This window comes from Fukomys damarensis, unplaced genomic scaffold (genome assembly GCF_012274545.1).
Source record: "Fukomys damarensis isolate Sample0158 unplaced genomic scaffold, DMR_v1.0_HiC HiC_scaffold_30, whole genome shotgun sequence".
NCBI lineage: Eukaryota > Metazoa > Chordata > Mammalia > Rodentia > Bathyergidae > Fukomys > Fukomys damarensis.
In genome coordinates this window covers 25,136,272-25,149,381 of record NW_022900942.1, presented here as the reverse complement: position 1 = coordinate 25,149,381, position 13,110 = coordinate 25,136,272, and the positions used below count along the sequence as shown (strand labels likewise).

Below are 13,110 nucleotides of genomic sequence, written 5' to 3'. Positions count from 1 at the left end.
TTTGTGAGATACTTGGAGCAGTGCTCAGGGCAACGTAAATGTTAAAAATACTTTTGGTTATTACTGTTATTTAACTTCTTTATGTTTTTCCTTATCTGCATAAGGAAAAATATTCTTATGAGACTATTGTAAGATTTCAAATGTATACAACATACTTAAGGTGCTTAATGCATAGCAGTGTTATAAATAAATTTAATAGAAAGATCTTATGTAGAAGATATTGTTAGTTATACTTAACATGCTCTTTTAAATTAATACTCCTACACCTGCACACTAAACTCATGAAAATAATAACCAGATGTGTATCATTTGTTGTTCATATTATTTCTTTAGCCTAAGTTTCTCTTTAAATTATATGTGTCCTCCTGACCTGCATGAGAATGGAAATGAGAGCTGCAATTACTATAATTTTTTAGAGACCTCTAATTGATGATAGATAAAATGGTAAGTAACATCAATACATTTTGATAGTCAAAAATTATTTCTTTTTTAAACTTAGATAAAGAACAGAAGAAAAAATCTTTTCCTAATTTTCAATCGACTGAGAGTGATGTGAAAGAAGACGCTCATACAGAGAATTTAATGACTAATTTATCAAATGCTTATGCTTCAGGTATGAATACGATTAACAAACGCTGATTCTTCTATTCTCTTCAATAAATGAATTCCATGTGATCTGTATATGCACTGAAACAACTACAGTGTATTTTTCTTTAAGATATTTAACTTCCTTTTAAAAGTTGAATGACCAGATCCTTTTCGGAGGAGAACATCAAATAAATTCCTTCCCTAGGTAATCTTGAAGGGTCTTTTGCTCCAATGACATGAATCTAAAGTGGTCCATCTGGGTGAAAGTTTTCATCAACTGAGACACAAGAGGAAAATTATTAGTAGGATGTAGTTGTATTACATTGCTTGCCACTTGGTATCTCCTTTTAATATGTTCTGTTTCCATTGATGAATCTCTATCTCTTGGGGACTTTCTTGGCCACTCTTTTTTTTTTTTTTTCCTCATTGAGTTTATTGGTACATTTTAGGTATGAAATACAATTACATTCATCATTGGGATCTTGTACCTTTACAAGATAGTCTTGATTCTCATTTTTTCCCCTTACCCTGCCCTCCCTTTACGCCCTCCTCCCTTCCCTATTTACAAATACTTTATTTTCATTTTCTCATATTTTTTTCTTTTCCCTTATTTCCTTTCTCCTGCCCTTCCCACTTGCCCTACACCTTTAGCCACTCTTTGTACTGACTTTGCAATTTATGTTTTTTCGTTCCTTAGATTTGTTGCCTAATAAGGACGGTAAGGATTTAACAAAATCCTTTCTCCTACAAGTGGTAAATATTCTTCTGCATTACATCAAAAAATCCTTTGATGTTAAAAGTAAAATATTGGACTTTCACCATCCTCATCAGCTCCTTCAAGGTTTGGAAGGGTTTAATTTAGAGCTGTCTGACCACCCTGAATCTCTGGAGCAGTTACTTGTAGATTGCACAGATACCTTAAAATATAGTGTTAAAACAGGTAGGTGATTCTCTTTGAAATTGATGTTCCTAAAGTGTAGAATGATCCAATGGCTGTGAGTTCATATATGTAATATAAGATATCTTATTTTTGTTCTTAAGACATTTCTTTAGTTTATTACCTAATTAGTACTATCATACAGAAGTTGCTTTTTAATTAACAAAGGAAAATAAAATGATTTTAGTTTGGAATTTACTTTCCAATGACAACTAATGTATGGCTTTTATTCATCATTATTTCATTAATAGATTTTATTTGATAATATTTAATTATTGATGCTCAATTGACTCTTATTTCAGATACATAGATATATAGTCTATACTGTATTTTAGAAATTGTATTTTCTGATTCAGCAATGTTATTATACTTGATTATTAAACATGCAAAGTGATGATATTTCCAGGAGCAATCTGTTTGAATAGGCTTTATAAACCCCTTCTTTTAAAATCTTAAATATATAATAATGGTGCATTGGAGTGAATATTGTCACTGGAAAGACACAAACAAATGGAACCAAATGTATCATCTCTTCTTGTGCCTATTTCTTATTATGTGGTCTTAAAAATATTGTGTGTATCATATTAATAATTAGACATTATTTGTGTATTATGCCTTATGCTTAATAGACATGAAGTAATATGGATTGTGCTATAATAATATTCTTTTAGATGAAGCATTTTAAACATCACAGGTATTTTATCTTCAGACAAAACTGATCTACCATTCCTTATATACCAAAATAAAAGACAGACAATAGGAAAAAAAGAGAGGAAAAGGAAAAGAAGAAAAAAACGAGAGTTCTCTTCCTTTTCTTATGTAGCATTGTAAATGTGGACTAAAGCCACAGCCCAGCCCCACATACATTTCTAGCTCCATTGCTGCATATCTTAAGTGCAGAGGGGAAAAAAAGATTCAGGGAAGGTAAAAAAAGTAAATAATAAAAAACATTTCTCTACAATAACCCACAACTTTCAGATATTCCATTCCATTCATTCAGCACATATTTATTGAGCACCTACCTGTTAAGAAATCATGCAAGTGTTACAGAAAAGGTTGTGTTGAAAAAGAGAATGAAAGAAGAAAAAAGAAAGTGATTTTTAAACAGTTATGATGCATTTTTTAATTCACTGTAAAAAGTTCAAATCTGTTTTGAAACTAAGGAGGGGGAGATTAATGTAAGTTTAATATAGATGGCTCAAATATTAAGCATTAGCTATCAAGTGGAATAATTTATATTCAGCTTATAAACACAAATAATTCCGACTAGTTTACTGGTTCTAAAACTTACATGTTAGTGACCATGCCCATCTTGTATTCCCTCTACTTAGCTCTGTCCCTGTGTATGACGGTTGATCAATAATGCTTTATTGTGTGACATAATTATTTTAAGTGTGCTAATACATATATATCTGTTAATTGAGAAACCGCCATTAAAGTCAACTATTTTTAGCTTTCTACTTCTATTTTGATCTATTTTCAATTTTGTCTTTGTTTGTAGGACATCCTCGATATTTTAACCAGCTTTCCAGTGGGCTCGATATAATTGGGCTTGCAGGGGAATGGTTGACAGCTGCTGCAAATACGAACATGTAAGTAGCCTTCTGTATCTAAGGAATGTGAAGATGTTAGATACAAGTAAGCCACAGTTAAGAATACATTGTGGAATTTACATTTTGCTGGGAGAAATGCAAAGAAGCTGCCATATGTTCTACATGTTCTACAGAGGTCTATCCAATCCTCTTCTATTTTTTCTCTGGAAACATCCATGACCTGAATTGTCTGGCAGTGGGAAAGCTCAGGGACTATCTTGAGTCACTAATATGAAGACTGGAAGTCAGTTTCCAGAACTGGCATCAATTCAACACTACTCTAAACGACACAGGGTGCAAATAAGTCTGAGGCACAAACATGTAAATGGGAAGTTGCCTGAATGTTATTTAGAAGCTTGATCTTTATGGCAAAGAAAGTAAACCTTCAAAGAAAAGTTATGTGCTACTCCAATGTGATTCTTTTAAAATATTGACCTTTTCCAACAAAATCTTTTGGCCATAAGGAAATTGGATACACTATGCTAGTGTTTTGAAGTAAAGTAAATTTTAGAGCAATATTTTTCAAGGTTAAAAGGGATAGGAAAATGATCTGATACAAAATTGAGAAGAAAATTGTGTCAGATGGTAATATGATTTAACTACTAATTGATAGAAATAGCTGGTAGAAATTTAAACTTTAAAACCAAGAACTAAATATTTATGAGAAGAGACTGCTTGTCCATTGGAAAAACTGAAGACTATTTTAACTGTTTAGTTATCATTTAGCTTTTAATGATGCATAATTCATGGTGGTAATTAGCATTTTATAGATGTGAAATGCAAATTATAATGGCCTACATGGTTTATTGCTATTTTAAATTTTATTTCTTGCTCATGGTCCCTTATTTAATCTGTATAGAGTGACACTTTGCTCTTAATAATGTCTTTTGAGACAATATTATGTATTTGTGTTATACAAATTATTACATAAAATTAATATATAATATTATATTGACTGCAATTCCATTAATTGTTAAAATTTTTATCAATGTGAAAAATATAAATTCTTGAGTTTAGATGGAGAAACAGTGAAAATATATAAAGTTGCTAAGATGAAGAATTTAAGGAATGATTTTTTTCATCTTCAAAGTGTTCTCACTTATTGATGAATTAATAAACAATTTGAGATAATGGAAAAACACATGAGAAGGGAGTAAAAAAAATCAAATCCAATTCCTAATTCTACCATTCTATATGCTATAAAGTTTGGCGAGTTCTTTTTGTTTGAAAAAATACCTATTCCATGGACTTAAAATAGGGTAAGTTGAGTGGAAATTGCTGTTGACACAGCACCCACTGGCAGAAGTAAGACTTGTTGAAATAGAAGTATGTAGGGTTTGCTTCTCACTTTGTTTCTCTTAGAATTAAAAATCTCAACTTTTTTTCCTCAATATTGGTGATTTAACCTGAGTCCTTGTTCATACTAGGCAAGAGCCTCTACCACTGAGCTATATCCATAGGTCTTTTAAAAAAATTATTTTATCAGGCTGGCCTCAAATTTGCCATCTTCTTGCCTCATCCTCCAGATTATTTGGGATTACAGGCATGCATTACATGCCCATTTAAAAAATTTTAATACTCAGTGGATTTTGTTAGCATGGATCTCTAGCCAAAACTAAAGGTAAAAGCTTGGATGTTATTGTGCTTTTAACATCTGTCATCCTGAGGAATGGGGTTGTTGGCAACTGAGGGCAGTTAGGAAAGAGTAGTGAGTTATATGAGCAGGTGTTACAGACCTGGTTGCCACTTAGTATAGGCACAAGTGAATGCTTGATCCTTTGGGATGCAATGGCCCTCATAAATGACTGCTCTCAGAAAGTTCATCCGGAGGAAAGAAAGGGAATGAATTTCTTCTCAACCAGTTCTCCTAGGGCCATTTGATTGCATGATGCAGTATTCTTTCTCCAGATACAATGGTTGGGGCATTGTTGGAACTCGCAGCAGATTCCCCAACTTGTCATGCCTCAGGGGAAAAGGTAGGTTTCGGGATGGAGGTCAGTGACTATAGAGGGTAAGGAGGAAATTCTCTGCTGGGTCATGGTTGTGTCTAGTGATAGTGACCACACTAGGCTTGCATAATGTCCAAAGGTGTTAGGGACAGCAAGCTCAAAGCTTTCTGAAGCAGCAGATCTTACATAGTTTTCCATTTGCCCACTCACTCCTGTGGCATGAGGAGCTATAATCTATTTACTTAGCAAAAGTCCTGAGTGCAATACATATTGTACTGTAATCCTTATGTCATATACTACAACTTTAGATTTGTGCCTCCTGCCTACCTACTACTTTATCTCTTGAGAATAACTGTGCCCACTATCTGTAGAATTCATTTTACATCTTTCATTGTTTATTGTACATAGTATTCATAGAGGAAAGCTTTATAGATTTATTTTTATCTCAGCTTCTTCTTTCTGAGGGGTTAACATCAGTCTCAAAGGATGACTTAGAAGATTTCTCCATTTATCCCTCTCTGAATTGTCTTCCATGGGTGCTGTGCTTTTGTTATGTATCATCTTGTGGCATCTCATATTCCTGAAAATATAGTACTTCTTAGCCCTTCTAAATGTGTTTTATGAAAGCCCAGTCTTAGAGAATAGTTATCAAAAAATTTCTACAAAAGGCTCTTTGTACCTCTTTCATGTTCTACAAAATATCATCTGTGGCTCTAGATTTCTTTCTAATTTTCTTAGTATGATAACTGGGTATTTTCTCTTCCTAATAGTATTGAGTATATGCTGAGGGGAAGAAGGAAGATTTAAAAATTCCTTTTGGTGGGAAAGATATTTTCACCTACCTCAAAAACAATATATTATTTTTGCTTACTTAATATACTCTAGGTATGTAAGATGCAATTTTGAACATATAAAATGTAACCATTTCCAATCTACTATAGAGCAAAACAATGCATAATATTGTGTAGTATGTGATTTTATTAATCGTTTTTCATGTACTTCACTGTTGAATTTTAATATATGTATAATAGGTTTACATATGAAATAGCCCCAGTATTTACTATCATGGAGAAAATTCTTCTCAAGAAAATGCATGAAATTATTGGCTGGGGAGAAATAGAAGCGGATGGTATATTTTCACCTGGTAAGAAAAATCAGGATATTATTTCTGTAAATTAAATGAAGCATCATTTAAGGAAATGTATTTTTTAATTCATTAAGTTTATTAGCACATTTTATGTATGCAATATGATGACATTCTTCATTGGGAATTTGTGCCTTTAATGATGTATCTTGGTTCTTATATTTTCCCCATTCCCTGCCCTCCCTTCAACTTCTTCACCTCTCCCTACTTACAAGGATTTTGTTTCTATTTGTTCCTTTTCTCTTATTTTTACCTTTCCTTTCTTTCCTTTGCTATTGCCCTTCCACCTCCCCTTCCCCCTTCCCTTTGGATCTTTTCATCCTATTTCACATTGTCTATTACGTATTTTGATCCTCATTTGTGTGAGAAACTGAAAATGTAAAGGTAATTATTTTTAAAATAACATCAGTGATTTAACACAACTTTAGTTTCTGATAACTCTAAAACAGTTATGATTTCAATGAAAATTCTGTTTTCTGAAATTAATAGTCACTATTTCTCTTTCCTAGGTGGGAGTATATCAAACCTCTATGGTATACTAGTAGCTCGTTATAAGCAATATCCAGAGGTAAAAATAAAAGGCATGACTGCACTTCCTTGCATTGCTTTATTTGTTTCTGAACAAGTAAGTATCAAAATAGTGTTTTCTACATTTAGAGACTCAAAATAACCTGATAAAATAGTGATTAGCAATGTTAGCTTCAGGTTCATATTAAATATGTTTGGGTAATCTCTGAGTTTAGGTTTACATATTGATATTGTAAAAGTAAAAAAATTTCCAGTAAATATTGACTCTGTAAATAAGCAATTCAAGTAATTTAGGGATAAATTCAATTTCAACATATGAAGAATTATCAATAAAACATGATTATAAATATATACAACATATCTTTATCAAGTAAAAACAAGCTATGAAATATCAAAGATTCAATAATTCTCTTTGACACTGAAGAAAGACAAGAAAAATATAATTAATATTTTATCTTTCTAGGTAGGACAAATGGAATTAGTTGAAAAGAAAATTTTTCTTTTTGGATAAAGTCCTCAACCATATGTCTCTGCTGCTGTGCTGACAATACATTTACTAAAATAGTCTTTAGTTTTGATGTTCCAGTTTTGTGTACAATATCAAAACTTTTATAAAAGCAATTCATGTCTGGAATAAATCTGATAACTTTCTTCTTTTCTAAGAGCAAAATTTATGATCTTCAAATGTAATAGTAGTCTCACTAGAATTATATGTGAAAGTGTTGAGAAACATAGTGATTGTTTGGAAGTGTTCCAGTTTTTGAAGTCTTTCCTTTGCCAAACTAAAACAGGCATTATTTATTTGCATATTATCAAGTTGGAGGTCACTGATACATACCTGATGAAATTTACTATGACAATATGCTTGTTTACAATTATGATTTCTATCATTTGATGTAAAATATTTTAAAATATGGTGTGCAAATAATCTTAGATTTCATAATGTAGATTTTGTAAAAAATCATTTCCTATTTAAACTATATATTTTCCATTGAAAATGAATATTTTTCTCTCATGTATTTGTTGTTTTCCTGGAAATTAAAAATAATCCAGGCCAGTTTAACTTTTTTGAGCTGCTATTACCTCTGTATTACTGGTACGATTTATATGAGGCAGAATGATCCAAGCAAAAAGTAGGCAACTAGAAGGTAAAAAGTCAAAGCTGATGTCAGAATTGGAACTAAATCGCAAGCACAGAGAGAATCAGTGCATATCTTAAAGCCTTACTCTTAAAAAAAAAAGAAAAAGAAAAGTAAGGGAGGAGTTAGATCTGTCTGCAACGGGAAAAGATTTACCTGGAGGATACTACTATTCAACTTATAGGTGACCTGACTTCATGTGCATAAAGAGATCTAGAATATTTAATCTCCCACGGCATGTGAAGAGTTGTAGTCTGTGATAGTATCTTTTGGAAATGCTAAGATCATCTTCAACTCATCAAGGTCATAATGAGGGCCGGAAACCATTCCTTAAAATTGGAAATATGTGTTCACACGTGGATATATGAATAAACCTACTCAAAGCTGTGCTTATACTCCTCCAAACACACCAGAGTATAAGTGATTGTTGAATGTACAAGAAATAATGTCTTTTTAATTTTTGCTCAAGGGTCACTATTCAGTGAAAAAAGCTGCAGCACTTCTTGGTATTGGAACTGATAATGTAATTGAAGTAAAATGTGATGAAAGGTATGTTTCTTAATAAATTCTCCAAAATTTTATTGTCACTATACTTCATAAATTAAAATTCCACTTCTTATTGTTCCAATTTTTAGTAAAAATACCATTACATATTATCTTCATTTAAATTTTAACAAGAAGTAATTATGAAAAAGTACCAAAATAATCTATCTTGTTAAAATTTACTTAGTAACTATGATCTTGTGCAAGTAGGATTGCTACATAACTTCTCTATTTTTTTCTTTAATGAATATATTCAAATATCACTGTAAGCATGCTTGGGTATAAAAATTCAGCTGGGTTAAGTAGAATACAAAGTGAAAATATATTCCCAATTGTTTTGAATTTTAATCTCTATAAATAATATAAAAATTTAAACATATACTCTGAAAGAACATTTTATGCATATCAAAGCTCATCAATTCTGTGTTATATTCTGTAATTTGATTTTTAAGTTTTGGCATTATGTCTTAGATATCTTATATCATAAATTCATACAGAGTTTTTTCTTGTTTTTCAAAGTTATTTCAGATGGGCTGCGGATTTAGCTCAGTGGCGCTGCGCCTGCCTCACAAGTGTGAGGTCCTGAGTTCAATCCCCAATACCTCAAAAATAAAAATAAAAATAAAAATATATATATTTTTTGGAGTATTTCACTGCGTAAATGTAAATATAATTTCACAAATCATTGTTAGGTAAATATGTCTGACTGTCTTTTTATAAATATCTCTATTTCTTGGAATTGTATCATTGCTTCACATGATTCTCCATTTCAGGTTTTGTAAAGATTTTTGTTTCAAATATTTTTTAGTTAATTAGGACTTTATTATATTAAGTCTGCATGTTGTCATTATTTATATACTTGAAAGGTCTGATAGGCACAAAAAAGATTTATTATTGATCAAAAAAAGTGCACCTTGAAATATACTGACCAGCCAGCTATATATTATTATAAATTACCTATTCATGTATGCTAATCACTTTTTTTGGTAGTTTACTATTTCTTAGAGGCTTATTATAAATCTATATATTTAGAATTCCTAAATATGAAATACATGAATATGAAAGGTCTTGGATGTATATTTTATAAACTTTTAATACTTTATCTTAATTTATTCGATTATGTATTTCCTGTTTATTTTCTGAGAATGGTCCTTTTTTGATACTTGACATCATTTCTATTATTTTAAACAGAATTTCTCTATTATTTATTAACAAAAATAAGTGTTAATAAATGGGAACATGATTTACCTTTGTAACTTCTCAATTTGCTCAACATTCTCATTGTTTCTGCTAACAACTTAGGTTTACAAACATATTTACTCCAATTAGGTTAATTTCTTTTTTTTTCAGCTTTAATTGAGTTTATTGGTACATTTTAGGGATACAGTACAGTTACATTCATTGTTGGGATCTTGTACCTCTACATGACAAGTCTTGGTTCCCATTTTTTCCCCTTGTCCCTGCCCTCCCTTCACCCCCTCCTCCCCTCCCCATCTACAAACACTTTATTTCCATCTTTTCTATATTTTCTTCCTTCTTCCCTTTTTTCACTCTACATGAAGTCTTGGTTCCCATTTTTTCCCCTTGTCCCTGCCCTCCCTTCACCCCCTCCTCCCCTCCCCATCTACAAACACTTTATTTCCATCTTTTCTATATTTTCTTCCTTCTTCCCTTTTTTCCTCCCTCCCTCTCTCTTTCTCTCTCTCTCCCTTCTTCCTTTCCTTCCCCATTTCTGTCTTTCTTCCTCCCTTCCTTCTACCCTCCCTCCCTTCCTTCCTCTCTTTTTCTGTCTTCTATTAGATGTTTTTCAGAGAAAAAAAATACAGAGTATCAATTATAGTGTCCTTCATTAGTTTTGACTTAATAGAATACTCCTAAGGAATCCTCAGGAGGCATGGTGGCTTTTATTCTCATGTCTGGATGAAATAGAAAAATATCAACTTTCATTTTTTCTTGGAAATTTGTTTTATAGCTATGTGAAAGCACCTTAACTCATATCACTCCTTTAGACTCGCAATCTAGATACTTGACTTTTCTACCTTAATATGAAGAGATCTTTATTTTGTATTTAAAATGTAATAACAATGAAAGAAAGACAGACAGAAAGAAAAAAAGAACCAGAATCTTCTTATTAGTTAATGATGTATATATTAAGGTGACTAAATAGTAAACTAAGCATTCTCTAAATCAAACAAGATGGTTTTAAGGAATTGAACATTTACCCAATGCTTGTTTATATTGAGAAATAGTAAAAAATAACTTTTTCTAATCTTATTGTCATTTATGCTTCAAAATAATAGAGTTTTCAATATGTATCCATTTTCCTATGAATGAATCTGTTTTCTCGATATACTCCTAAGTGAAATAAATAAGTCGCACATGTGCAAATACCTAATAGTTTCCCTGGTGTGAATAATCTGCAATAATACATAAGATCCTAATAAGATTACTGACATTTAGAAATGGGAAGAAAGGAACTAAAGGTGTAGGGAAGGTGGGATGGGTAGGGGAAGGGTAATAAGGGAAAAGAAAAAAATGTGAGATAATGAAAAGATGAAAATAAAGTGTTTGTAGATGGGGAGGGGAGGAGGGGGTGAAGGGAGGGCAGGGGTAAGGGGAAAAAATGAGAATGAAGACTTGTCATGTAGAGGTACAAGATCCCAACAATGAATGTAACTGTACTGTATCCCTAAAATGTACCAATAAACTCAGTTAAAGCTGAAAAAAAAATAATAGAGTTTTCATGTGCATTAACATAATAAATCAATGTGTCTTTACATTTCTAAGGGGAAAGATGATGCCAGATGAGTTAGAGAAAAATATATTACAAGCTAAAAGAAAGGTATGTTTTACAATTCCATAGTCAACGTGCAAATATATCTTTATTTTCTTACCCAATTTTCATTAGTGGAAAATAATTGATAAGAGAATTGCTAAGAAATGAAAAATAATCCCCAATTGTAAATAATTCCTTATGTAATCAAAGTGCAATTATAAGTAACATTTCCATATTTCTTTAACAGTATTGATATAACAGTTTGTTATATCAAAAGAGACATTATAAGTGTATTTCCTCTATAAGGGAATTCAGCCTTACAGCCTTTTCAGTGTTATTTTCTTAGAATTAATTCAGAGGAAAAAATTATAAGTGAAATTCAGAGGCTTGGATATTAATTCATTTTAAGATTAAGGAACTTCCTCCAGTGCTTTATGTACCTCAAACGTTTTAAATATTAGATATTTAATAACAGAATCAAAGTTATCCGGCTTGCTAACATCTAGAAATGTAATGGCTAAGTAATGATATTATCCTTGAGAACTTTATGAGATGCTAAAATGGCAATGACTGAGGAGTTTTAACATCTCAGGGCCAAACTCCATTCTGTGTCAGCGCCACCGCTGGAAGCACCGTGTTTGGAGCTTTCGACCCGCTCCAGGATATCGCTGATATTTGCAAGAAGCACAAACTCTGGATGCATGTGGATGTGAGTAGCCAACTTTGGTCTGGCTTATAATACCTCTTTAAGAAACCACCCTTACAAGCAATCTTCAGACTGTTTTTTTAAATCTTTATTAAGTTTATTGGTATATTTTATGTATACAACAGTTATATTCATCTTTGGGATGATGCATCTTGGTTCTTATTTTTCCCCACTGCTCAGCCCTCCCTTCAGCTCCTCCACCCTCCCCTGTTTACAAAGACATGTTTCCATATTTTTCCTTTTCACTTACTTTTTCTTTTCCCTTTTTACCTTTCCCTTCCCCTTTACACTACCTCTGCTCTTTTAGACCTCTTCTTTCCAGTACACAATACCAATTATTCAGTTTGATTCGTATTACCCTTTTAGTTTTTCATACTTGAGAAACTATTTGGTATTTACACATGTGTGACTTATTAATTTCACTTAAGTGTTTGGCCTCAATGTGCATCTACTTAGCTATAAATATCTCAGGTTCTTGTGCTTTATGGCTGAGTAGTGCTCCATTTTATAAAAAAAGAAATCTTTAGATTCTTAACCAGCATTTTAGGCAATATAATAGTTACTCTGTAACCACATTTTTACATTGAATAGATATGGAGAATGGGTAATTTTATTTGTATAAATTATTTTAAAATGGTCTTCTAGAGCAGAAACTGACAAAAAAATAGATGAGCTCAGGACCATGATAGAAGCCATGAAGGCCCAGCATAAGAAAGAAATGGAAAAAAATAAACGCCCAATATAGGAAAGAAATAGAATCCATAAAACAGATTCAAACAGATATCCAGGAGATTAAACACTCTATTGAAATTGTATGCAACAGAATAAAAGAATGTGAAGACAGGCTCTCAGATATAGAAGATAAGATTGCAGTCAGTGACCATGAAAAGAGAGGTCTCTTAAAAACAGCAAGAGATCATGAGAAATCGATCCAACAACTCCTAGATGATGCAAAGAAGAATAACATAAGACTGATAGGAATACATGAAGTAGCAGGAGAAAATACAAATGACTTAAAAAAGCTGTTCGCAGAATTAATGACAGAAAACTTCCCAAACAGAAGGGAAGAATTTGACATTCAGATAACTGAGGCATATAGGACCCCAACTAGCTACAATAAAAAAAAATCTACACCTAGACATATAATAATCAAGATCCCAGAAACCCAACAGAAGAACAAAATACTACAAGCAGTAAGAGAAAAGAAA

At 32.0% G+C, this 13,110-nt stretch overlaps 1 protein-coding gene across 1 annotated transcript in view; it reads left to right on the top strand.

Annotated features, from left to right (window-relative positions):
* The window catches only part of LOC104847831 (glutamate decarboxylase 1), a 29,275-nt gene that overhangs the window by 7,236 nt on the left and 8,929 nt on the right, over nucleotides 1-13,110 (top strand). Inside the window, exons 2-9 of the mRNA XM_010603385.2 lie at nucleotides 500-613; nucleotides 1,286-1,528; nucleotides 3,027-3,117; nucleotides 6,098-6,210; nucleotides 6,720-6,835; nucleotides 8,347-8,426; nucleotides 11,208-11,262; nucleotides 11,789-11,905. Coding sequence (XP_010601687.1) covers nucleotides 500-613; nucleotides 1,286-1,528; nucleotides 3,027-3,117; nucleotides 6,098-6,210; nucleotides 6,720-6,835; nucleotides 8,347-8,426; nucleotides 11,208-11,262; nucleotides 11,789-11,905 — 929 coding nt within the window. The remainder of the gene's footprint in view (nucleotides 1-499; nucleotides 614-1,285; nucleotides 1,529-3,026; nucleotides 3,118-6,097; nucleotides 6,211-6,719; nucleotides 6,836-8,346; nucleotides 8,427-11,207; nucleotides 11,263-11,788; nucleotides 11,906-13,110) is intronic.